This window comes from Malaclemys terrapin, chromosome 5, assembly GCF_027887155.1.
Source record: "Malaclemys terrapin pileata isolate rMalTer1 chromosome 5, rMalTer1.hap1, whole genome shotgun sequence".
Lineage (NCBI taxonomy): Eukaryota > Metazoa > Chordata > Testudines > Emydidae > Malaclemys > Malaclemys terrapin.
The window spans coordinates 13,680,314-13,707,458 of record NC_071509.1 but is presented as its reverse complement, the minus strand read 5'-3'; the positions used below and the strand labels follow the sequence as shown (position 1 = coordinate 13,707,458).

General features: G+C 44.9%; 2 gene segments (V, D, J or C); both read right to left on the bottom strand.

The window, feature by feature from the left end:
* Positions 1-6,791: 6,791 nt before the first annotated feature.
* LOC128837600 (Ig kappa chain V-III region MOPC 321-like) overlaps positions 6,792-27,145 on the bottom strand; it is a 77,486-nt gene continuing 57,132 nt past the window's right edge. Inside the window, 2 exon segments of the V gene segment in view lie at positions 6,792-7,387; positions 11,378-11,413. Coding sequence covers positions 7,056-7,387; positions 11,378-11,413 — 368 coding nt within the window.
* LOC128837605 (immunoglobulin kappa variable 3-11-like) lies at positions 12,254-25,999 on the bottom strand. The segment is given in 3 exon segments: positions 12,254-12,260; positions 25,479-25,758; positions 25,951-25,999. Coding segments are annotated over 3 exon segments (336 nt in total).

Sequence of the window (27,145 nt, the reverse complement as noted above, 5' to 3'; positions counted from 1 at the left end):
GGAAGCTGTTCTATACCCCTCATCATTTTTTTTTTGCCCTTCTCTGTACTTTTTCCAGGTCTAATATATCTTTCTTGAGGTAGGGTGACCAGAACTGCACACACTATTCAAGGTGTGGGCGTATTTATATAGTGGCATTATGATATTTTCTGTTTTATTATCCGTCCCTTTCCTAATGGTTCCTAACATATTGTTAGCTTTTTTGACTGCTGCTGGACATTGAGCAGATGTTTTCAGAGAACTATCTATGATGACTCCCAGATCTCTTTCTTGACTGTAACAGCTAATTTGTATCATTTTGTATATATTATTAGGTTTATTTTTTCTAATAAGCATTATGTGGCACTTATCAAGACTGGATTTCATCTGCCATTTTGTTGCCCAGTCACCCAGTTTTGTGAGATCCCTTTGGAACTCTTTGCAATCTGCTTTGAACTTTACTGTCTTGAGTAGTTTTGTATTGTTTGCAAATTTTGCCATCTCACTGTTTACTCTCTTTTCCAGATCATTTATGAACATGTGGAACAGCACTGGTCCTAGTACAGATCCTTGTGGGACCCCACTATTTACCTCTCTCCATTGCATAAACCAACCATTTATTCCTATCCTTTGTTTTCTATCTTTAAACCAGTTACTGATCCATGAGAGGACCTTCCTTCTTATCCCATGACTGCTGATTTTGCTTAAGAGCCTTTGGTGAGGGACCTTGTCAAATTCTTTGTGAAAGTCCAAGTACACTATATCAACTGGATCACCCTTGTCTAAATGCTTGTTGACATCCTCAAATAATTCTAACAGATTGGTGAGGCATAATTTCCCTTTACAAAAGCCTTGTTGATGCATCCTTAACATGTCGTGTTTATCTATGTGTCTGATAATTTTGCTCTTTACTATAGTTTCAACCAATTTCCTGGTACTGAAGTTAGGCTTACTGGCCTGTAATTGCCAGGATCACATCTGGAACCTTTTTAAAATTATTGACTTTAATGGGATTTGTGGATGCTCAGCTTCTCTGAAAATCAGACCCCTTCGATTTAGATGTTTAAATATAGATTAAGGAGCCTATCCTGAGGCATCTAGGTTTGAAGATTTTGGCTGTAAGGGATCAAAAAATCTCCAGCTAGTCTGTCACTGCTTGGGTACTCTGGACATTTCTTCAACAGCTGTTGGAAAGCAGAGAGAGGGCTGGTTGGACTAATACCCAGTTTTCCTAGTTGTATTTTTAGTCAACAAGAAACCTGAAAATCCTAAACCCCTTTCAGCTTTCCATTTGACTAACCCCAGAGAAGTGATTAAGATGTAAGGTTTAGCTGCTTGTGGGAGACAGACTGTATTATTCATCTGTTTGGTGGGAAAAGTCTGCTTTTCCTCAAGGAGAGAAGAATTCATATTTGTTCAGATTTAGCAAGAGCAACTCATGCTTCTACACTCACACATATTGCTTTGAGGAATAAATTCTGTGTTTGTAGTGGAGATATTTACTGTATTTATTTAACCTAGGAGGAAGAAAAATGCTATCTATCTATCTATCTATCTATCTATCTAGTTATGATGAATCTGAAAAAAGAAGAGACAGATTGAGAACTAGGTAGGCTGAGTATTGAGTAATTCTCGAAGAAGTGGGCTGTAGCCCCCGAAAGCTTATGTTGAAATAAGTTTGTTAGTCTCTAAGGTGCCACAAGTACTCCTGTTCTTTACTCAGGATCATAACATCTAACTTTTATAGGTCTGTGTTCAAAAGTCCACTGAAGTCAATGAAAAGACTCATTGACTTCAGTGACATGTAACACTCTTCAATCCTGGATCAAAAAAATGTTTGGCGAGGAAGTGCCCATTATCCTCACTTTACAGATGGGGAAACTGAGGCACAGAGCAGTGCTGTGACTTGCCTAAGGTGACACAGTAGGACAGAAACAGGGTCTCCTGATTCCCAGTCTTGTGCCCTACCCACTGGGCCATGCTGCTTCTCAGAAAGATGACCTCTTTAAAAATATTTATTATTCCCTGACTTCTGAAAGGCTAACTGGAGAAATTCAGTTTCCAGGGCTGTCAGTTTAGCATCTCTCACTAGCACCAGATTCACTGTAAAGCTCTCTGCAACACGTCTTTTCAGCCTGGCAGAAATGGCATGTGACGATTCGTCCATGATAAATGCCAGCCATTTAATGACTTAGAGAACCTGGGAAAGCAAACACAGACATTGCTATCTTCTCAAGCAGAGTACACATCACATGCCATAGTGATTTTTTTGGAGCTACAGAGAGCAATTGTAAAAGTGCCGGTTTCATTAAAATTCTTCCAGGGCTTCCTGCACAAAGCCACAGAAGTCCTGAAAATTCATTTGGCCTTGGGCTTGTAAAGGATTTCACAACAGAGTTTTTAATGGAGAGGAATCTTCAGGAGCATGCAGTTATTCCACTGTTACATAGATTCATGGAAAGGTAGGCCTGGAAGGGCCCTTGAGAGATCATCTAGTCCAATTCCAGGTGCTGAGGCAGAACCGCATAAATGTAGACCATCCCTGACAGGTGTTTGTTTAACTTGTTCTTAACTTCCAATGATGGGGGTTTCACAGCCTTCTTTAGAAGCCTAGTCTAGTGTGTAACTATCCTCATAGTTCTAACATTTCTCCTAATATCTAGCCTACATCTCCCTTGCTGCTGATTAAGCCCATTACTTCATGTCCTAACATGTTAGTTTCAAACAAACCAATTCTGTGGTTACTGTCTAGGAAGAATAAAATGTGATATCTGCGTCCTGTCATTTGCCCCACAGGATCATGAAAATAAATAAATGGAGAGATCCTATCTCCTAGAACTGGAAGGGACCTTGAAAGGTCATCAAGTCCAGCCCCCTGTCTTCACTAGCAGGACCAAGTACTGATTTTGCCCCAGATCCATAAGTGGCACCCCCAAGGATTGAACTCCCAACCCTGGGTTTAGCAGGCCAATGCGCAAACCTGGCCCCACTGAAGTTAATGGTAAAACTCCCACTATTTTCCACAGGGTGGGTTTTCACCCTTAACATCTAAGTGCAGATACCACTTGATAACAGGACTCAGAGCAGACAGATCAGTACAGCTGCTACATTCAATAGTACAGCTGGCTCTTCTGTTTCTAGTCCCTCAGGCACCTCTCTCTGCGCTATTCTCATGGGTGAGGTTCACTCACCTATTGGGTGTCTGTGTAAGGCTCTTCACACCGTGGTAATACTGCAGAGGGGAAAGTGTGGGTGGGATGGCCATGCAGAAGGGTCTCTGTATGCCGTGAAGTTCAGGGGATCTCTGTGCTGGCCCTGAATTTGGTGGGCCAGGGCAGGAGATATGGAATTCTTGATTAAATGGCTCCAGTGTCCAAAAAACCCAGCATAGAGGCAATGGGATTTCAGTAGATAGGTTGGGATAGCAGCTAGCAAGGGTGCTGCACACTGCCTGTATATTGGCAGCTAGGGGGTGGCTTTTCTTTCCAGCTCCCCCCAACCACACAATGTTTGATCACTTGGACTTTGGGTAGGGAGGGGTGAACTTCATCCTTGTTGTGCCATGTAATGGCTAGAAAGGATGGTTCTTTTTGTGATTGGGGAGTGACAGCCTGATCCTACCACGTAGCCTTCAATAGGAACAGGAACCAGCCCTGAATGCGTTGAAATTGTGGGAACAGGTATCTGGGAGTCAGAAAGATTTGGGGTCTGTAACCTGCCGTGCCACTGACTCACTGCGTGACCTTGGGCAAGTCTCTTAACCCTACTGTACCTTCATTTCCCCATATGTAAAAGGGAGATAAAAGTAGTTAGCATCCTTCTTCATGGGGGTGTTGTGAAGCTTAATTCATGAAAGTTGCACAGAAGAGAGTTCAAGGTTCTAGCGTCTCTGTTTTCCACAAAGGGTGAGTTTTGGTTCTGTTTTGAGAATACCGATTTCCACGAACAAGCTTTACCGTAATGAACATGCAGTTGGGACACTCATGGAGAGTTATTTGCTAGTCCTTTTTGCCTGCGTGATTCATGTTAACTAGTTTCACGTTCTCTCAATGACATTAAGGCTAGTCATTTGGTTCTGTGCTCTTTAATGTCTGGCCCCTAGAGCTGGAGGAAAATTTTCATTCAAAAATGCTTCCCAGCCAAAAACGGCCTTTTTTCTACATTAAAATTTACATGACAAATTATAGTTTCTTTCAAAATTTTCTATTTTTGATGAAAAGAATGAAAAAACCCTGGTTTTCACTAAAACCCCCCACAACATTTCTGTGAAACAAAGTGAAATAAAATTTTCACTGCCTTTGAAAATTTTCATGAGAAATACGTTTGACACTGTCTACTGACTGCTATTTGGTAGACAGGTGATAATGATATTACACTACAGTAATCTAAATAATAATCATGTGGGTTGGGCATGTATTATTATGATAAACGGTGACACAGGAAGGTTGAGTGACTTCCCAAGATCATACAGGGAATCAGTTGGCCAGGAGTCTGACTGCCAGTCCCTTGCTCTTACCACTAGACAATACTTTCTCCCAATGCACAAAAGCTTGTGCATTTGAACATCGCTGATTGCAGCCAAACGTATGGCATGGCTTTTTTGGAGAGGGGCACCAAGGAAGTGTGTTAAAGCTGTTGACCTTGGCAGGGCAATGTCTTGTAGTTCAGGGCGGTGGTTATCTGTCTAACCTAATCTGGTAAACCTTTAGAAGTGATTCCAGCAACTTCGGCAGGTAACCTCTCCACACCTGCAGAGCCTGTGGGGGAGGGGTTCGCTGAACAGTGTTGCCATGGCGAGGAGCCCTGCTGTGAGGAGGACAGGAGCACCTGACAGGGTCAGGTTTAAGGACTAGGTTGAACAGGCCCATGCCTCTGTCTTGGCTGTGGGGATCACCTAATGATGGCACAGTCCCAGCCCACCACTAGGTTCACCAAGGACATTGATGTGCAGGCCAGAGGAACATCCCTTCATAACAATGGCAGCAACTCCCATGGATTTCCTTGGGTGCTCTGCACCTTGTCGGACTGAGCCCATGTAGCCTCCTCCAGGAAGGATCTCAGAGCACTCTATCAATATGAAGGCCATGGTCCCCTTCTTCACAATGAAGGGCACTTTACTCCAGGAGTCGGCCCAATGATTTCAATGTCACTATCTGTAAAGTAAGGTGTTACTCAGCGTGTGAGTAAGGGGAGAGTGGATCAGAATCTGGCCTTAACTGATTAAGCTTCACATTACCCCTCTCAGGCAGGGAAATAGTATTACTCCCATTTGGCAGATGGGGAAACTGAGGCACAGAGGGATGAAGGCCAACATTTGCAAAAAGCCCATTCATGTTAGGTGCCTTAAAGATTGGCTGCCCCACGTAAGACATCTTGAGATCCTTTGGAGGTCAGAGTTGAGCTGCCCAGCACCTTAGATAAATCAGGCCATGAGCATCTCAAGCTGGACACCCAAAAATGATGGAGGCACCCAAATGTATTGCACAATTTTGGCCTTTGCAATTTCAGCAAGGCCACACAGAGAGTCAGTCCCAGCGCTCAGCATAGAACCCAAGTGTCCTACAGCTTAATGCGGCGCTTCAACAAGTAGGGCTGGGCCTTTTGAGGAAGCCTATGGGAGTTCGGTGCCTATTGAATTTCAGTGGGATTTGGGCACCTAAGCTCCTTAAACTCCTTTGAAAATCCCAGCCTAGATCAGCCTGTCTTCTGAGAACATTGGTGACAGCTTGTTGGGGGTTTAAAGACATAAAGAGTCTCAAAAAGTCTGAGTTTAAAAGTAGGGTTTGGGTTATTGTTTTTTCAAATAGATGGGAAAGACGGCACAGCATCAGTGAGCAGAGTGGATGATTGAATAGCTGGACCCGTAGCAGTAGCTAGCAATGCTCTCCATGGATGCAATTCACGGCTGTGCAGAAGGCCAGCGAAAGGTCTATGGACTGCTGAAGCCCTAGGGTGAATTTGACCCAGTGTGAATTGCTGCAGAGGATAGAGCGGCATGTGAGCCTTATGATTAATTAGTAGCTAAATGTGAGCAGTACCATTTTAAAGTGCCATTTTTCACCTAAAGGGGTTAATCATGTGGCACATTTCACAATAATGAAGTGACATTTTTTCGTTGCACTTGTGTAAAATGAATTTTGTTTTTAGAAATCAAGGATAATGTTCAACTCTGGAGGCTGAAACGTAGGCACTCAAATCCGTGTTTAAGCCTTTGTGTAAAGAGACCTGATTTTCAGAGCTGTGGAGACATCCTCAACTCCCATTAACTTCAGTGGACTCGTTCCTGATTTATACTGGTGTGAGTGGGGTCAGAATCAGGCCCTTTATATGTAGCACAGAGTATGTGGTCAGATCTGGTGGCACATGGACCATGGTTGTGTGACCCATAGACAGCAGGGTGCTGTAATGCCGCTGAGATAATAATATCATATACTCCTTGTATCCTGATGGATCCCAGATTAGTTCACCAGTCCTGCAGTCCTTACTCATGTGAGTAGTTCCACTAACGTCAATGGATAAAAGTTGCAGGATGGACACACTAATTACCTGTAGTACTTCTGGGGTGGTAGGGCAGTAGCATTCTGCACACTGGCATGCTGGAAGGGGAGGGGATAAATTGACCATGGATACCCTGAGTCTTATTTGAAAAGTGCTATGGGATATTAGTGTCCCTCCAGGGAAGATAGTACCTTCTTTTAAGAGCTCATCCTCCCTCCCACTGCCCACAGTAAATTGCATAGTACTCCATTAATTTACTCCATCTGAGTTCACTTTATTTCAATTGTCACATTAAAAACACGTGAGAGAACAGATGCGGTTTCATTCATTTCATTTATTTATTCATTTTTGAAGTTGAAACATGATAAAAGCAGGAAACCTCATTGGGCAGCAGGGTAAAATCAGGCAGGGCCTGGTTATCCAGGACTGTTAGCAAGGGGTAAGGCAGGAGGTGAGACCTGGAAGATCTCTGTCATCATATTTTGGGAGGGAAAAAAAATGAATAAGACTGATAGTTACATAAACAAAGCATAAGAAAGGCTGCAAAGAGGAGGCAGGGATCTTTCCCTGGGAGCCTCCTACTGCGAACAATCCGATCTCTTGAAACTCTTGACAATAGAGCTCGGCACGGTTTCATGCGTCACCACGCAGCTATAGTCGTTGTGTGAGTTGTACTGATCTTTCGTAAGCGTCAGGGTGCTGCTCAGGCTGTACGTGCTGTCAGAAGTATCTTGCTCCTTCGTGCTGGTGAGGACACCAGTCTTGGTGTCGACGTTATCCATTTTCCAGACCACATTCAAGGCACTTGGGTAGAAGCCATTCACCAGGCACACCAAGGTGGCTGATCCCCCAGACAGCTGGTCGGCTGATGGGTGAAAGATGAACACCGAAGGCTTGGCATTTTCTCTACCTGCAAAAAAGGAGAGCACAGAAAACGGTGTTAATGACAACTGACTTAGGAGTACATAGTAACACCGAGCATGGATGTAGCCGTACACAACTATCAGGCCAAATCATTCTTGCCTTACTTATGTGAGTAGTTCATCCATGTGTGATTGAGGCAAGCTGGATTTGGCCCATTAACTAATTCATCCTCCAAATACTCTTGGTAGGTAGGGAAGTATCCCCATTTTATTGATGGGAAAACTGAAGCACAGAGCAGTTAAGTGACACAGCAGGTCAGAATACAGAGGGAGTTGGTGTACATAGACCATATAGGATATCAATTCAGGTTTAAGAAAACACAGGGCCAGGTCCTCTGCAGGTGTAAATCAACACAGCTCCATGGACTCTAATGGGCTCTTTGGATTGACACCCACTGAGAATCTGCCCCATCATACCCGGTTTCATTTTGCTTACCACCTTGGCACTACTTGTGTGTGGAAGTGCTTCCCCATGTGAGGAAGGGCTGCACAACCTGGCCCTGAGTGATGCGAGAGCCTTTGATATTAGTGTAAGAGACATGCAATGCCCTGGAAAATGGCCTCACCCAAGAGATACCAGGGAAAGATGCCAGTGTGACAGCTCTGGAGGTTAAAGTCCTGTTTATCGACAGACAAGATACAGCTCATGTACCAGTAGCAGTGCAAGCTTCCCACCACCATGCCTATATCCCTCAATCCTGAGCTAGAGGAAGGCTCGCAGAGGGTGAAAAGGTACTTCCCACTCAACCCTGGGTCTCTCTGCTGAGATTGCCAACCAGGATGCTAACTGATGCCATGTACATGACAACATGAACCCCCCTCTCCACTGGAAGCTGTGACCTAGAGGGGAAAGGCTCCAGGGGTGAAATCTGGGCCCCATTGAAGTTCATATTAGTTTTCCCATTGACTCTACTGGAGCCAGGATTTCACTCCAGATCTCTCTCATTGCCAATCCCCTCAGCCATCTAATTCCTTAGCGCCTGTTTTTCAGAAGTGCTGAGCACACATCCCTCCACTTAAAGTCAATGGGAGATACAGGTGCTCAGTACTTTTCAAATCAGAAACCTGATTCTCCTCTCACACCAGTCACCTGCATGACTCCATTCACTTCAGTAGAGTGGACCCATTCTATGCAGGTGGAAATAAGAAGAGAATCAGGCTCCAGACCCACAGAGTATTATTAATATTTTTCCTACTGCAACCGTCATATACGACTAGAACTAAAAACTCAAGATCTGTTATAAAAAAAAGTCAGTGTGCAGCTAGAGAAAGACATGAAGTTAAGACTGTGGCGACCTTTAGCATAGCAACTTGGAGTGAGTGTTTGTGTATCTCACTTTGTGTCACATAATCACTAAACGGGCCAGATTCTGATCTTGGTGACAGATGTAAATCTGATGTAACTGAGTAAAATCTCTCCCCGTATGTCAATATTCAGACTCTTGAAAACTAGGACCCAATCTTGCAATCCTTCCCCAGATAATACTCCCCCTGATTTCAATGGCAGTTTTGTCTGAGCAAAGACTGCAGGATCAAGTACTGATTTTGTAAAGATCTGAAGAAAACACAACATAGATCACATCTTGGAAAACCAAGTCAAAATCATTCAGTTCACTCAGTCTCCTGCTTTGCTACTGTACAAACTAAAATAATAACGTCTAAGCACTGAATCGAACAAAATTGGAGCCCAGACTTTTAAAATATCTTGGGATTCCAGAAAAATACTCATATGTTTTTACACTTATCTTAGCAAATGAACAGTATAAGATAATAGACCTGATTCTTCTTTCATTTAAACCAGTGTTAAAGTGGTATAACTTCATAGCTCCACTAACTTCAGTGGTGGAGTGAGAGCACTTCTGATTTCAGTGGAGTCACACCTGATTTACACCAGTCTGAGAGAAGAATCACGCCATCTATATCTATATCTATATCTATATCTATGGACAGATAGATACCATACATTTGATAGCCTCTGTAACACATCTGAAATAACAACACATTTTATATATTATACTACAAACGATATGTAGCCCCAAACAATTTTTTAAAGTATTTTGGACTTGTTTGTGAAAAACAGTAATTGGAAAAGAGAAAAAAAGAAAAGAAAAAAAATCATTTAATTGGATTGTCCTCCACAATGGCCTCATCACTATATTTGTTAAAATTCAAAATATATACGAGTAGAGCATTGTGCCAAAGCTAAAAAATCTTTTGTAAGCTAATCAATAAAACAAAAACTTAACATATATGAATCAATTGCATTTTTCTAGCATCAGAATATTTTTAGAAGAGTTATCAAATTTTTTTCCTAGTGCAAAATAAAAATATACCATACACTGTTGTGACATCTGCTTTCATAGATACATTACTATAGTTGATATGACAAATGTCAAAATTATTTTTGTAGGACTTAAAATTAAATTCTTTAAAACAATGATGAGATGCATTGGATAGATATACAGCTAACAATGACTAGATGCAGCTAACTTAAATCTTATCGATTACAGCTAGCAATTAATAACTACAACTTATTTTACATTTTCCTCCACATTTGTGCTGCTGGCTTCCAATTAACTTATTTTGTGCAGGTTAAGTATTATTTTAACAGGAATGTTTGTCTGCTCTTTAGGTAGGTTTTTAGTATTTTCTCTTCATTTCTTAAACTATTTTTTTCTAAAACTGGACTTTTCTTGTTATCATCAGTCTAATCTATTTTATCAATCTAGTCCAATCTAATCTGTTTAATCAGTCATCAGTATGTTGATCACTGTGGTATCTGGGCACACCGCTTACATTATTTGAGAGACAATTTCCAGTTTCTCTTAATGAGATGTACTGCCAAAATTCTCAATTAAAACAAAAACACTTGTATATGGTTTGATCCAAGTCCTACTGAAGTCAATGGGAGTATTTCTAGTGACTTCAGTGGCTGCTGGATCATGACCTTTGTTATGAAACTTTGGGATTTTTCCACTTAAAATCTATAGACAAGAGGATGGCTGAATTTTTACTAACAGTGTTGATATCCTCAGATGAAGACCCAGGACCAACACTGTCACTAGCCTACAATTCAGCCATCATATTCTTGTTTGGAAATAAAATTAGCCTTTTCTTTAAACATTCCCAGTTGATTTTTAATCCTTGCAATTAAACGTAAGGAGTTGACAACTAACGACTGGGAATGGGGTGAGACAGCAAAGAAAGGGACAGAGAGAAAAAACAGCATTTTTCTACATTTGTGCATTAAATCAAGCAAAAACAAAGGGGATTGATCACAAATAAAATGCACTTACGTTTTATCTCCAACTTGGTCCCTTTGCCAAAGGTGAGCCACAGTGATTGTCTATAACCTTCCTCTTTTACAGAAACCTTTTTATTGCACAACTAAATGGGCTCTCCATTGTAAGTAGGTTAATTTACGTAAAAACGAGCAGTTTAGCCCAAATTCCATCTAGGGAGGTGGAAGTATTTTCCACTCTTGAGGACAGGTATATTTTATATAAATACTTCACATATCTACAGCCCCAGTAATTTTGTCAGCGATCCCATTTCACGAATTACAGACAAAAATTGTGAATATGGACAAATTGGACATAGAAAATCTGAAGAGAGTTCAAAAATGCACTTACGTTTTATCTCCAACTTGGTCCCCTTCCCGAAAGTGAACCACAGTGAATGCCTGTGAACTTCCCCCTCTACAAAAACCTTTTTACTGTGCAACTAAATGGGCTGTCAACTGTAAGTGGGTCAATTTATGTAAAATATAACAATTTAGCCCAAATTTCATCTGTGGAGGTGAAGGAATTTTCTGTCCTCAAAGACAGGGTTATTTCATACACTTTACAATTCTATGGTGAGAGCAATTCTGTCAGCACTCATATTTCACAAATTGCAGACACCCCCCCTGCCAAAAAAATTGTGAAAATAGGCAAACTGGACAAAGAGAATTGAAAGAGAGTAAAAAATGCACTTACGTTTTATCTCCAACTTGGTCCCTTTGCCAAAAGTGACTCACAGTGATTGCCTATCAACTTCCTCTCCTACAGAAACCTATTTACTGTGTAGCTAAGTGTGCCCACAGTGGGTTGGCTATCTCATGCAATATGTAACAATTTAGCTCTAAAATTCCACCTAAGGAGGTAGAGGTGTTTTCTTTCCTCGAGGATACGTTTATTTTATACACTTTACCAGTCTCATCTCCCTGTAAGTTTCTTAGCATTCTCATATCACCAATTACCCCAATGCAAAAAAACCCCCCCAAAACATGAAAATGCACAAATGTGACAAAGAAAACTGAAGAGCATTGAGAAAAATGTACTTACGTTTAATCTCTACCCGGGTCCCTTTGCCGAAAGTGTACCACAGTGCTTCCTTGCTACCTGTTCCCTCTACAAAAACCTCAGTTCCTCCTAACCTAGGCCATTAGCTGCATCAGTGGTACAGTATGTTTTAGAAATATGGGGCCAGAGCCTTTGTTAGTGTAAATCGGCATAACGCCGATGTTTGAGAATGGGGAATACTGCACTGATTAACGTCAGCTGAGGGTCTGGCCAACAATATTTTTGACCACTACCAGACATGTAACATTTACTGAATTTCACTGGTCTGGAATGAAAAGCAAAGTCCTACTTTCTTCAAATTAATCTCTTTTCTATTACAGTTGAACTACATCTGCCCTGAAAACCATCCTTTACCTGCAATTTCCAACACCAACAGATATTCACATTATAATTCAACAGTGTTAATGAATACAAATTTAAAGACAGAATAGACAGCGAAAACAGAATCATTTCAAGGTACTTACGTTTTATTTCTACCTTGGTTCCTTTACCGAACGTCCACCACAGTGATCAGTTCCTATCGCCTTGCCGTACAAAAACCTGACAGCAGAAGGGGAAGGGGCATTCGATTCACTTGCTAACGCTCATTTCCCCTATAAAAATGTTTTTTTCCATTGTGCAAAACTGAGAATTCAGTGCTAGGTCGAGTGACCTTGGTTTCATTATCTATAAACAGTCAAGAAGTTAGAGAGAATTAAGCTCAGATCAATACATCCTATCTTCTCTCCCGTCCCTCTGTTCCCACATCCGCATTGACACATATTGTAACCCTAGTCACATGCTGTATTACCTTGAAAGCATAAATGCTGAAACTATTAGACCTGGGTCCAAGTGCAAAGTTTGGATCCTGATTCAAACTTTTCCAAAGTTCAGGATGTTCAGATGCAGGATTTTGGTTCACGTCCAAGTCCAGAAAATGTAGATGTGGTATCGAGCACCCCACCCAGATTTTGCATGAGCTGCAGAGCTTATTTCACATACAGCAAACCATACATTGACAAAATACTTGCACAAACAAATGGGCAATGGACTTGATTCTGCTCTCCCTTATGTAGATATAAATTAGGAGTTACTTCATTGAGATCAATGGAGTCATACCACCAGTGTTAGCATGGAACTTGCTGGATATTTTCTGTACCAGGCCAAGGAAGGATGCAGGGCCTAGAAATTCTTGCATAGAAAAGGACATATGCAGTTTGTGTAGGAGCAAAACACTGCAGCTGGGAACTTTCTAAGGGATGACAGAAAGTTGCCATGGTGCATAGAATGCTGATCTAGCATGATTTAGCTGAGTAGTATTGAGAGTGAACTCAGCTGGTGCTCAAACACTACCAGATTAGGTGGCGTTTACCTACAGCTCAGAGAGATGTTGAGGTGAGATTGTGTTTGGGGGACCTGGCTGCATGCCAGTTATCAGTTCCTTCATCACATCCACAGCACCAGCTGTCACATCATTATCACTGGGACCTTCTGTGGCAATGATCTCCATGCAGCCTACCTACTCTCCTGCTGTTGAGGCATCCAACAGCCAGGTCTGTTCTGCAGTCTGAATAAGACACCTGGGATAATGGGGTTGTTGGGGAGAATAACTCTTATTTCTTGAATGAGTCTGATGAGCTGTAGGGTTCTTTAGAAGAACTTGTAATCCCCATGGGGACAAAATAAATAAAGGCTACCCACTTCCTCCAAAGACGCCAATTTCCCCCCCTGTTTATACCTGAAACCATTCTATCTAGGCTGAAAACCAAAAGGCACTCCCAGCTCAAAGTTATGCAGTACCTTGAGAAAGGTTAGCCCTGACTGTACTAACCCAGGCCAGATGGTGAAGGACTGAAACCATCCTAGGTATCTCCAAAGTGTCTGAACGCAATTCCCTTGTGCCTAGGGATAGCTCTGCTACATCTCCTACCCCCACCGTGAGAACCTGCTGCTCCAGGTGGTCTTAGCTAGCGGCTAAAGATGTCAAGACTCAGCTTGCCCTGCTCCAGCCTGTGTTTCTAGATGCTGGGATGCATCACGATGGAGAATATATTAACCTTGATGCTTCACGTCTGCATCAGAAACTACCAGACCTCCTAGGCAAGAATGAGAGCTCGGGAAGAAAAGTGGTTGGTTTTCAGATTCCCCTGCAGGGGAAAGATGGGGCATTTACGATGCTGTTCACAGAAGTCATGAACATGGGCTGGCACCAGGTTTATGATGTGGCACTATCACAAGAGAGAGCCACAGTCAGCAAGGGTATCTCTGCCCTGCCGCTGGCAGGTGTGACCAGGTAGATGTCCCCACGCTCACTCTGCTTGAGCTAGCGTGCGAAAAGTAACAGTGTGGCTGCCGTGGCCTGGGCGGTGGCGTGGGCTCGCCACCCGAGGATGAAGCTAGGATCTTGGGCAGGGTTGTACTGAGGTGGCTAGCTCAAGCCACTGCCTGTGCTGCTGTGGCCACACTGCTGTTTTTAGCGCGCCAGCTCCAGCAGAGGTAGCATGTGTACATCTGCCTGAGCTGGGAAATAAACTCCCAGATGCAGTGCAGACATATCCTAAGAAAGACTCTGGTCTGTCACACAATATGGCCACCGTTCAGAAAAGCCCTTACGTGTGTGTGCCTGGATAGTCCCGTTGGCTTCAATGGGCCTATCCACATCCTTCAAGTTAGGCATGTGCTTAAGTACCTCGCTGAGCCTGGATCCTAGCACCTAAACAGCAGAGTGTTGGTTCACAGTCACAGGGGAAGAAGAAAGCAGGGTAAAGATGTTGCAATCAAGGTGTTGGGACTTGTACCTGGTTTAGGCCAATGGAGAGACGTACCCGCCAGATGTTATTAGATTACGGATTTGAAACTAGACACAGAGCTGAAATGGACAGTGGCTCTGTACATATTCAGGAAGACAGTTGTTACCCTTTTTCACTGGGGTGGTGATGAAAACAGGGACCAGGTTAGCGAAGAAACGGACTCTAAACCTGAAACTGTTACAGTGAAAACTGAATCTGAAACTGTTACGGTGGAAACTGAATCTGAAAATGCAAATGAGGAACTGGAGGAACAAGTGACGAGAGCTCTTCTCCACTGGCCCGTTTGAGAGAAGGGCAGCTGCTTTTAGGGTGGGATTTTCAAAGGAGCCCAATGGGGTTTAGGTGCCCAAATCCCATTGAATTTTGGCCTCTAACTCCCTTAGGCTCTTTTGAAACCCCCAGCCTTAAAAGCTGTGAAAAGAGGGCAGGACCAGGAGGGAGAATTTTGATCAGTGTGAGAAAGACAATTAAAATCGTGAGGCTGAGGGAGGCTGGCCGGGGTTGACCACAGAGGAATTTCTCCCTCAACCCCGAGTATATGTAGGATTTGGGGCCTGATTCAAAGCCCATTTAAGTCAAGGGAAGTTGTCCCATTTACTCCAATGGGCGTTGGATCAGGTCCTTGGCTACTGGAACACGTTTTGTTTTGAGCGTTCTGGGAGGAGCCTAGATGCTCCGGTGCTAGGTGTCAATGTATGACCGTCAGATACATTTTCTGAACATTTCCTTCTTGCCTGTGTTTGTGTTTTCAGTTGTCTCTTTTCATTGCACGTTTCTGCTTCTTTCTTTTCACCTCAGTTGTCTTTGCTTCCATCTTTATCAGAGTCTATATTCCATCATTATTATTTTTATAGAGGGTGTAACTGTTCCCTCTTCCCTTGCCTCCTTCTCCTCTGCTCTCCATGTGTTGTGTTCTCTTCCTCCTTCACCCACATTGTCAGCCTCTTGCTTCTTTTACTAATCCCGCCTTCTGTTTTCTCACTCTCGGGCCGTGTCTACACTAGCAAATGGAATGGGACGTTGCCCCCTTGCTTACACCAGCACAAGGGCAAGTGTAGACTGGACTCAGACATTGTCAGCACTTTGTCCTAAAGCCCTCCTCTGAAATGCCTGAGCCTGGCCTCCACTAGTCCTTGCGCCATTGGGAGGCCCAGAGCATTCTCCAGGACACTGAAAAGTGGGCACCACGTTTAATAGTGTAGAGGCAGCCTCTGTGTACTCTTCCCAGCTCCACAGACTCTCCTGCCTCCCACCCACAAATCACACACCCAGGATCCTACATGGCATAGACAATACCCCACTGACACACTCTCCTCCCTCCCCTGCAAAAAAACCCTTGCTCATGATCTCCTGACTCCCCACAAAAGTCACGTCCCCTCCCAGTCCCCTATATCTTATATGAGCTTGCTTTCTCTACAAATCGCTCTCTCTCTTCCGCACACCCTTTCGCTCACACACAGCGCTCTCTTCCAGATTCACACTCACACAAGCATACAGTCAATCCCTTCACACACAAGCTGTCCCCCTGTACACACAAGTGCCACCTCACATGGAGTCAGCCCCTCACACACAGGCAGTGTCCCCTCACATACAGTCAGCCCCTCTCCACAGGCAATCTTTCCCCAGATACAATCAGCCTCACACATGGGCAATGTCCCCTCACATACAGTCAGCCCCTCACACACAGGCAATCCTCCCGCAGATACAATCAGCTGCTTACACACAGGCAGTGCCACTTCACATACAGTCAGCCCCTCACACACAGGCAGTCCCCCGTAAGATACCTCACACACATACACCCAGAGGCAGTGCCATCTCTCCCACAGGCAGTACCCCCTGAAACACACGCTGTCTTCCTTGCATACAGCCAGTCCCTCACACCAGGCAGCCCCCTCCTCCCTTGGCAGCCACACCCAGATGTCCCCTCCTCTCCTCTCCACACACAGGGCTTTTGCTGCTAGAAAGGAAGCAACAGTTGGATGCATTAGGGGCCCTGAGGGACCCTGTCAGGAGCAAGCCAGCCCTGCCCTGTTGTGGACTCTAGGCTATGGAACTCCTGCCAGCCATGTGTATGGTGCCTGTTCCCCACAGCGTGGATGGGTTGTGCGCATACACAGTCGCAGAACCAGCATTTCAGGTAAGTCATCTCATTTCCCTACATCTCTTGGTTGCCAGAGCATTTTCAGCACATGGATCTTTCCCTCCACCCTGCCCCTGTGATGAGTTCCAACCCAGGGGTACCAGTTGTCTAGCGATGGTCAGCCATCAGCATGACACTGCCTGTCATCTCTTATTGAAGAAGGATCAGGGTGTCTTTACTCTGCCTGGGATAATTAATATCAACACAGTGAGGGGTGATAACCTTAGGCTCTGGCTTTGCAATGGAGGGGTTCTGTTTGCGAGAGGCCCCCTTTGACTTCCACAGAAGTTACACACAAGGGGCTTGGTTAATACTGTGGACACTGAGTCTATGCCACTGCTTCTGCAGGCAAGGCTCCAGAACCTTTGTAGAAGGGTGGGAGCAAGGCCAAAGTGCCCCCTCCCTCTCCCTGGCTGGCTGCTCTGGCAGTGAGCCAGCTGCCCTCTCTTCTGGTGCCACAGCAGCCCCTGGTGGGTGAAAAGTGTAGTTGCGGTGCCTCCCTGGCAGAATCTGTTATTCTGTGAAGGAAAAAATCTGCGGAGGACATGAATTCTGCACTTATGTTTCTTTTGTTAAAAAGTGGGAGGGCCGTGGCCCCTGGACCTCCTAGTTCTGGTGCCGGTGGGGGCAGCTGAGCTCCCAGCTGAGTTCACCCTGATGAAGGGCAGGTGGCAGTATTGCATCCCGTTCCCTCAAAGGTTCTGTCAAGGGGAGTAGGGCTGCGGCTGCTGCTTCATAGCCTCCGGGCATCTCCTGGGTGGCCTGGCCACTCCCCATTCACATTCATCCACCTTCAGGGCTACACTGGTTGAGTCTGGGCCCACTGACAGAGAAGGGCTGCAGGCAGCTTGTGCCAGTGAGCTCCTACCCCAGGCAGGCTCACCTTCTGCCTGGCTTCCCTTGGGGGAACCTAGGAATGGATCTGGCCCAAGGGACACAGCATGGGGCCCTGAATGGTTTTGATGTCCTCAAGTCTTTGCAGGGGAATGCAAAGCCCTGATTTCAGCACTTGGCAGGTGCAGGAGCTGCTTTCTTTTGTCTTTATATGCATTTTAGGACCTTAAGGAGCTTAAAAATATGTATGTGCAAAGGTTTTACCTTTCAGCTATGGGTCCAACCCCCTCCCAGCAGGATGCAAGCATCAGCACATTAAAATAATGGGATGACGGAATAGCAGGGTAAAAATTAACACTCCCTACCAACCAAAAGCCCAAACAACCAGTGCCTAACTTTAGTGATGGGGTTTTTGTGAACACCATAGACAAGACCTGATTCGAAGGCAATTGAAAAGATTTCTATTGACTCCAGTGGGCTGCGGATCAGGCTTATTGAACCAAGCTACAGAGAGGCAATGAGAAACAGATCACAACAGTGGCCTGTGAGAGGAATACAGTTTCTGCTTATTGAGCTGGAAATGATTTGATAAAAGACGGAATCTCCGTGAGTAAACATCTAGTGAACAGATCATCAAAATGATACACGAGGCAGCGGTTACTACTAATGTATTTACCATCTGTAACGGTCACAATACATACAGTACATTGTGTTATGCCTCCCTCTGGGGGCAATTAGGACGCTCTGCAATAGTTCATTTGCTACCATCTCAGAACATACTCAGTTGCAATTAATTTATCATCATCTACAATATTCAGCATAATGCTTGTTATGACTCCCTCTAGTGGTAATCAGGATGCTGTGCAGTGCTCCATTTACGGGACTGTCACAGTTGGAAACATATTAACAAGCAATATAGGAATATTTTATTTTGATTTGTAAAAATGTGTTGATCAGAAAAATATTCTAAATGAATGTACAGCATTAAACCATGAAATCGTCACCAAAAAATCTCTACAAGATGAGTCAATAAAAATACTCAACTTCCCTTATATGTCACCACTCCACAAAAAAAAAAAAAAAAAAAAAAAAAAACCCTCAAGTATTCTCGCCAGAAAAAGTCCTGTGTTTCTTGTATTTACAATGGCTTTTTCTGGTGGGGATATTTGAGGTTTCTGTTTTGAGAAATGGTGATAAATGGGGAAGCTTAGTTATTTTAACTGGCATTGCCTCAGTTTGTATATTTCATGGGTAATGAATGTCTGGTTTGAAGCTGTACATTCATTAGTATATTTTCTTATCAGAACTTTTTTATTCATGGAAATAAATATAGTTTTCCTGTACTAAGTTGTTAATGTCCAATGTTTCAAGCCTTCCCCATATTTCAAGGCCAGAAGCACTGCAGAGAATTCTGCTCGCCACCAGGGGGCGAGCTAAGCCTCAGGCCCGTATACAATACAGGATTGTGACGATTGGAGATAGTAATACAATTAATGCCAGTTCTGCATGTTCTGACAGTCAAATCTATTGTGCATTTTTAAACCATGTGTCCAAAACACACGATCTGCTTTGCGTCTCTATACCCAAGTGATGCACACTGGCGGTTCTGAACCATTATAAATGTTCCAAATATTATCTTAAAAACAGAACAAAACAAAAATCCACTCCATATCTTTTAATCCATTACATGAGCCAACGACTTCAACAATATTACACTGTATGGGCCAGATCCATAGCTAATGTAAACGACTTTGACTTCAAGGGAGCTACCCTGATTTACACCAACTGAGGGTCTGGTCATGTATGTCTCCAGTTTATTTTGGTACAATATTTCCTTAATTTCTTTAATCACATGACGGTATTAACATAATATATAAAGTTATAGTTGTGGGATTAAGCCACAATTTCGATTGTAATTTTTAAATGTATTGTCTAATTTTTTTTACTTACCTTGTAGCCTTGGCCAGAGAAAATGAACCAGCAAAATTACTCAATTAATCTGAGCTGGCCAATGTTGATCAACAAACTCCATGTAAAACTAAAGAGTGAAATGGAGCAATTATAAGTGGTCAGGATGGCAGGGCTGCATCACTTCGGTATATCGCTGCAAAGCTGATGGTGTGTGCTATGCTTCTAGTGTTTAAAACTGAAGAATGGATTTGTCTAAACTGTTGCAGGAAATGTTGTATTTCCGCTTGCAATATTCATATGCAGTATATTCAGCATAAGGCGTCTGGCACCCTCTGGTGGCAATAAGGATGAACTGCAGTACTTCAGTTTTCTCAGCCTAGGGAAGACCATTCTGACACCCTGTTTGCTATTGAATGCACCTGACTAGTTTTAGAATCAAAGGAGAACTAGGTTTTGTCAGTCATGGAGCGGTTAGACATCCCCCCCCTCCGGCCGGGGGAGCTACTGAGAGTACAAGACAGAAGCAGCCGGCAGGCTGCCTGGTTAGTCTGTATGATACTTAAAAATTGTGCTAGCAGCAGCCAGAATAAAAACTATTAGCATTTTTCTAGTATAGGCTCCCTGGTCAGTGTGGGCAGGGATTTCTGCAGATGAGTTAAGAAGCTAGGATAGCAGGTTCCTCTGTACCGTCATATCTACCAGGTTGGGGTTATAACATAATAGTGTCCCTACCAGAGTATTATAACAAGGTTTGGCCTCCCTGTAATGTGCAGTCAGTATGTGTGTGTGAATGAGAGAGAGAGATACTGCCCTCTAGTGGCTGGTCCACAGATTAATTAAGGGATCTGCTACTAGTATCTAGCATAGTAGCACCTACAATGGGCTGGGTACAGTACTATGCAAATATGACCTACATGCTCACATTGCAGCATTTTGTGGTCTCTGCATGGGAAGAAAGAGTGTGCAGGGTACAGTTCTTGTTTTAGGATACTCTGTATACTTGCAGACTTGTCAGAGCCGGGTAGGGAGACTCTGCTGGATGGGCCAGATTCACGCAGAAATTAGGTGTGGGAGGCACTGAGCATGACTGTTAGCTGTTTGAAGCTATTTAGGCAATTTCCATTGTGAGCAAGCCTCTGGCAGGGCATGCTGGGTCACTCTGAGAAGGGATCCAATGGGAACGCAAAGGGAAGGGGAGGAGTTTATAAATAAGGGTTGGAGTCAATCAAACTGAAGAGCTCAGCAATGGAGTGGCATAATGGCCAGAAGGGTCTGTTTATAGATTGTGTTCCAGGGATGTTGCCAGTTTTGTTGGATTTATACTGCAGGTTCCCTCACCCCACTGGAGAAGAAGACTGGAATTGTTGCAAAGACTCAAAGGAAGTTTGAAGGAGATTGTGGAACTAACACTTGTTTCCCAGCTCTAAGGAGCTGGTGTGCCGTGCAGAGAGGTTGGACACTATTCCACACAAACAGAAGGATAAATCCTCCCAGGAAAGAGCCCTAGAGGAGTGTGAGTATGTGCATGCACCTAATTATATGGTACATTTGAACTTGTGGCAGTAACAAGTATGAAAACTTGGAGAACCACCACCCCACAAAAGTGTTGTCAAGTTATTGATAATAGTCACGCTTGTTTCATGGGTTATAAATAATGGATGGAAAGATAGATCTCGCTTTAGTAAATGCTTTTCCTGTAGAGATGTTTGTGTCACTTCTGTTCTCGCCGAGATTTAACTCACTAGAATGTAGAGCAAAGTGCTGAAAAGCTTCAACTCTGGCCTGTGCCCCAGCGGAGGGGTTAGCTGAGGTACAGGAAAAGATTGATTATGCCTAACACTAGCAGCGTATTCTCCCTAAGCCTGTTACACAGGCACCAAAGATAGCACAGTCTGTGCCTATACGGAAGCTTTTAGCCCAGGTGGCAAAGGGCTTTATTTTGGGGAACAGAGGAATAAGGGTTCTAGGCCCTGGTGTGCTGTATGTGTGAGGGGGGACGTGGGAAGTGTAGTATTTCTAGAGGTTGGTCTATCTCCAGCACACAGCTTTGTGATTGGGAAGGTGGGGATGGGTCCCTGGCAGGTGGGGCAGACTGTGCAGACAGTAGCAGCAACAATCCTAGTGCTTGTTGCCTTGTGCTGTGCCTCCAGAGACCCAGAGGGGCCAGTGAGTGTGGCTGGTCGGGCACAGGGTTCCGGGAACGGCTCTGCCCAGCCCCACAGGCAAACCCAAATTGGTGGTGGAGGTTCTATTGTGTTTTAACCTGTTTCATGGGCATGATGAGCTAGCTGTATGGAGGGGGCTGTAGACACTCACCTAGGTGTGTCCCAGCTGGATTTGTAACACTGCTATAAGGAAAAAGCCACCTCCTACACACTGATAAGGGAAACTGATGCTTTCAGCTGTGGTGTGGATGGGCCCCAGGGTCTGACCCAAGCCCTGTCCTCAAATCACATGTTGCTGACGCACTGACACTGTCTCTAGGAAGCAGCTGTTCCCCTGAGTAGCATAAACTAAGGAGAGCAGGGAAGCTTCTGTACTGATCCGTATCACTGTGGAGCAGGATTCCTGTTGACAACAATGAACTCCAGCTCCTTCGGTGTCAATGCTGCTGATTGTGAGAGTGAAATCAATCCCAGATCTGCTCCACTGAACCCGGCTGGGATCCCAGAGTGCAGCCAGCTGAGAAGCAGGTCCAGGTGTCTGTTCATACTAGATGAATCTGTCACTAATGTCTGAATTAGCTTTGCAGTTGATGGTGACTGTCTCCTGGAGACACTGACGGAGATTTTGATGTCTGAGTCAGCACAATGTCCCTTGGAGCCTGAGAATAAAACAAAATATAAAATAATATACATATATGCGCAGGCTAGAAATCTCAGTTGTATTGGGCCTTATAAATAGTGACAGGATCTTTCCACGTTTTATTTAATGTCAGTGTCACATGCCTTGTTATTTTCAATCACATGAAAAGTGTGTGTATAGATAATACCTGAGGAGTGCAAATGATCTGATAAAGCAAAGCGTAATGGGTCAGATCCTCAGGTGGTGTAGATTGGCAAAGTGCCACTTAAATTGATTCACACCAGCTGAGGTTCTGACCCAAAATATATACACCCCTTGGTTTCATTTTGGATCATTTCCTTGTTAGTGTCTCCTTTATTTAGGCTTACCTATAATGCAGAGCACTGCCAGCCAGATGTGATGAGCCTGTGTGATCATCCTGATACATCTCAGCTGGCTGACAGCTGATTGGAGTAAAATGGGACAGAGAAATACCATGTGGGGATAGCTGATGCAAAGCAGCTGCTCTGTGAAAATTTACATGTGATTCAGACTAAGTCCAAAAGACTCAAGTGAGCAAATGGAACATGACTGAAGTAGAAAGACAGCAGGGCTGCTTTCCCACTCGGCAATGAAACGATGTTGGTCAGAATCAATGGGAACGAATGTCCTCAGCTTTCGGTTTACATTTCTCTAACGTGGTGTTACTATCACACTCAAAATCCCCTTCCAGATACCTGCCTACAGGAAATCAGCTCATTGGCCTTTGAGTTGTGTTCAGGCTCTGATGTCCTAATGATCGTGTGGAGTAGACAAATAGTAAGTGGGGTGATCTCTCTGCATTCACCCCTTCATAGGGGAACTGGCCAGGGCTAATTTCTCTGCTATTATTTGCTATGGGTGCTATTATTTCAGCACCCCCACAGAGGGCTGAAATAAGACCCACACACCATTTAGTGGCTTTAGTGGTCCATCTATCTGGTGTTGGCTTTTTGCACAGGGGTCAGAACTTTCACTCTGACTTTCTTAGCAGCCGTGGGAACGAAAGCTCAGATGTGAGGCTGCAATAAAAAAGGCCCAGATCATCACCTGCATGTGAGGAACCCAAGCAAGGGGCAGGCTGTGTGGAGGGTGTCCTCTGTATTGAAACAGAGAACTGATCTGGTTGGCTTATAACAATGTGCTTAGTTAAGTACTCGGTGAAGATAACAGGGTGCACACTCTAAGAATACTCTCTAGTAACAGAACTTCAGGTGCCCTGATGTGTAGGATGAGTGCATAGAAACGGCTGCAGATTAACCTGCAGCAACAGGGGACATACAGACACTGAGTGCACAGCAGGCAGCCTGCGGCAAACTTAGTGTTGTGTAGTGGCTTTCAATGTTTCCAGACTACTGCATCCGTTTGTCTTGTGTTTAAGTTTCCCCTCACTCAAAAACAACTTGCTACAAAATCCGACATAAAAATACAGAAGTGTCCCAGTACACTATTACTGAAAAATTGCTCAGTTTCACCATGTAATTCTAAAATAAATCGATTGGGATATAAATATTGTACCTACATTTCACTGTATAGTATATAGACCAGTATAAGCAAAACATTGTCTGTATGCAATTTGAGTTTATACTGACTTCGCTAGTGCTTTTTATGTAGCCTGTTGTAAAATGAGGCAAATACCTAGATGAGTTGATGTACCCCCTGGAAGACCTCTGTGTACCCCCAAGGGTACCCCTGGTTGAGAACCACTGGATTAGCCCTTTGTTTGTGTGTGTAATGCCCTCTGGTGGCAATTTGTGGAAATTCACCTTCATTTAGGTTAAGGGCTACAAGGGAAAGAGGCTGCTGTGTGCAGAGACTCTCTCTGTACAAGTGCAGGGCAGTGCTCCTGCATCATAGCCTGTTTTGCAGACTCATTGTAAAGTTGATGCAACGGTAATGACATGGCCACGTCAGCAGGAAGCTGCTCCGAACCCTGAGTAATAGGAGTGTTTCTTCTGGAGCCCATACGTGCACTCGGCTCCGTACAAATAGATCAGAGAGGTCCCTGCCGAGAAGAGATTAGTCTAGTTCAGCCCAACACTATGCAGATGGCACTGGTGGCGAGCTGGGAGCGAGCAGCGCTAGGAGAGGAGCTTAACTTTGGTTCCTGGGCTGGCATGCTAAGCTGCTAGCTCAGGCCACAGCAGACTTGTCTCCCCATCACGCACCTTACTCCTCCCATCCCAGCTCTCAGGACAGGCATGTGCTGATCCTAGGTGCTGGTGGGTGGTCCTAATGTCCAGTGCTGGATGCAAGTGAGTGATGGTGCTGGATGGCATTGGTGCATATGGGCGGAACTGATAGGAGACGGGGAGCAAATGATTTTCTCCCTCCCCCTCCTCCTTCCCCTGGGTGGGGGGTTCCTGATCTTTTAAAGTACTTGAACCATTCCCACCAATTCTTGCCAGTCACAAAACATTGGGCTTCTAGCCCCTGCGCTGAAAGGGAAAAGAACCGAAGTGGGCGTAAAAAAAGGGCTTGGAAGATGGAGAGGGACAACTGTGAGCAGAGGCTGTTCACAACATACGGCACAGCATGGCAAGAAGTGCAAAGCAGAGAGGGGACCTGAGGAGAGCACATAGCAGAGAGGATTGATGGGGCCAGATGGGAGCAGAGAGATAGGGGGTGGTACTGTGGAAGGTAGGAAGAGCTTAATCTTAATGTGGACCAGGGATGGAGGCCGGCGAAAGGATTCAAGGGACGAGGGAGAGGAGGTTGGAGCAGCAGGAGGAAGATGGCTTTGTCTGCTGCTCTTTGGAGAACGGGAGGGATGTGATGCAGCGAGCCCAAGTAGAAGAACGTTGTAGTAGTTGGGGTGAAAAGTGACCCAGGAGAGGTCAGATCACAAAATGGGGAAGAATTCACCCACTTTCCTCATTCAACAGTGTTTTGCCTTTTCACTGAAGTGTCATTTGAACTAAAATGTTCTGACCAGCTGTCCCTGAGCAGGGACTCGGTGCGGGGGAAGTGAACCGGTGCAGCATAAAGAAATGACTGCCCCATGGGGATTCCATTCTCCACAGTGATGGGTGCTGGGAACTCCAGAAAGGATCAGAGAGGTGGCCTGGGGAGCCTAAGGCCTGACACCCCTTAGTTTCTTCTGGAGAGGGTAGCAACAGCCCTGACTCTACCACACTGTACAGGGAGGAAGCAGCTGTGACAGTGAGCAATAGAAACTGAACAGAACAGGGAGGTTTTTGTACTGCTCTGTATCGCTGTGAAAGTGGCACTGTTGTACTGATGGCAATAATAATCTCCAGCATCTTCTGCTTCAACTCTGCTGATTGTGAATGTGTAGGCAGTGCCTGACCCACTGCCACTGAACCGGTCTGGGATCGCAGAGACACGGCTGGAAGCATCATAGATAAGGCGCTTAGGAGCTTGTCCTGTTTTCTTTTGGTACCAGGCCACCCATCCGTCAGCACTGGAACTGGCTTTGCAGTTGATGGTGACTCTGTCACCAGGAGACACTGCCAGGGATTCTGGAGTCTGAGTCATCACAATCTGCCCACTGGAGCCTGAAGGCAGGGGGACAATAGAAAAAAATATATAACATCCGTCAAATGAAATCAGGTGTAACAAATCAAAGCTGAATCTAGTCTGTATTATTGTTTAACCCTCTGAATTACATTCCTGGCCTGTGTGCACTGAGACTAGTATTGGTCTTGTATGCTAACTGCAATGGTTTTAAAATCACGGTTTGTTCTTACCCTGAACCCAGAGCACCAGGAGCCAGAGTAGCGGAGTCTGCCAGATCATCTTGTGAATTCTAGCGTGACAGATACGGAGCTCAGAAGCGCCGAGTGTTTAACGGTAACATTTATAACAGCTCCCACGTGCAGGGGAATGTCACTCGGGTGGAAATATGCAAAGCAGCTACTCGGTGTAAATGCCCTTTCCCTGTGTCTCTGTACAGAGCTGAAGGGCTGTGTAGAGGGGGAGGTCTAGGAACTCAGCTCCTATGGAGGCAAAGGAGAGTTGCACTGATAGATCCAGGCAGATTCGTCCCCTACCGAGGGCAAAGGCTGAGGAGTATTCGAAAGGTAATGGGACAATTCCGTGGATTACAAGTCTGTCCAGAATTATAATGGTAAATACTAAAGGGTGGTGATAAAACAGGAGTGTCGGCAGTGTTCAGTCTTCGGTACCAGTGCTTCAACCAACAGCTAACTACTAGGGGCCAGGGGGAACCTGACCCTGGGACAGATTATCCCCTCCCTGCTACTGCAGGGTTTCTTGCACCTTCTGAAGCAGCTTTTGCTGGCTCCTGCAGGAGACAGGAAACGTGATTGGATGGACCACGGATCTGGTCAGGTGTGGCAATTCCTGTCTTCTCACGTCCATCTGTACATTAGCTGGGTATCCAGCATGCAGGTCACTGTTAACTTAACCACTCCACAGTGCGTGGAGCCCACTAGACATCCACAGAGAGAGGCTGGCTTTTGGAGTCTGGGATGTTTGGCTTCAGTGCCAGATTTCTGTGGGGAGTGTTCTAGTAAATACAGGCAGAGAATTGGGTTGGGGGGAGCGTGAGCTTGGACGTGTTTTATCAGTGATCCGAAGAGCACTGAAAATGTCAGGGGAAACTGTCAGGATTTGAGTGAGGGTGGTGGAGGGGCCTAGAAATACAGGGCACAGAAGGTCCTTCATGTCCCTTTGGGCAGGGCACATGTGTGGCCACCCCCCCCCCCCCACCACACTGTTTGCGCCTCCTGCCAACCGTCAGTGGCCAGCTTTTAGCTGTGCCTGGGGTCTCATGAGAGCTGCACTGATGGGAGGTGCTGATGGAGCATGTTACATGGCCATCCCTTCTGCTGGCCCAGCACCACAGCAGCTTTGGGCTGTGCTAGCTTCCCTGTGACTGGGAAGTATCAGCTGCTTTGGGCATCTGTGACCTGGTCCCTG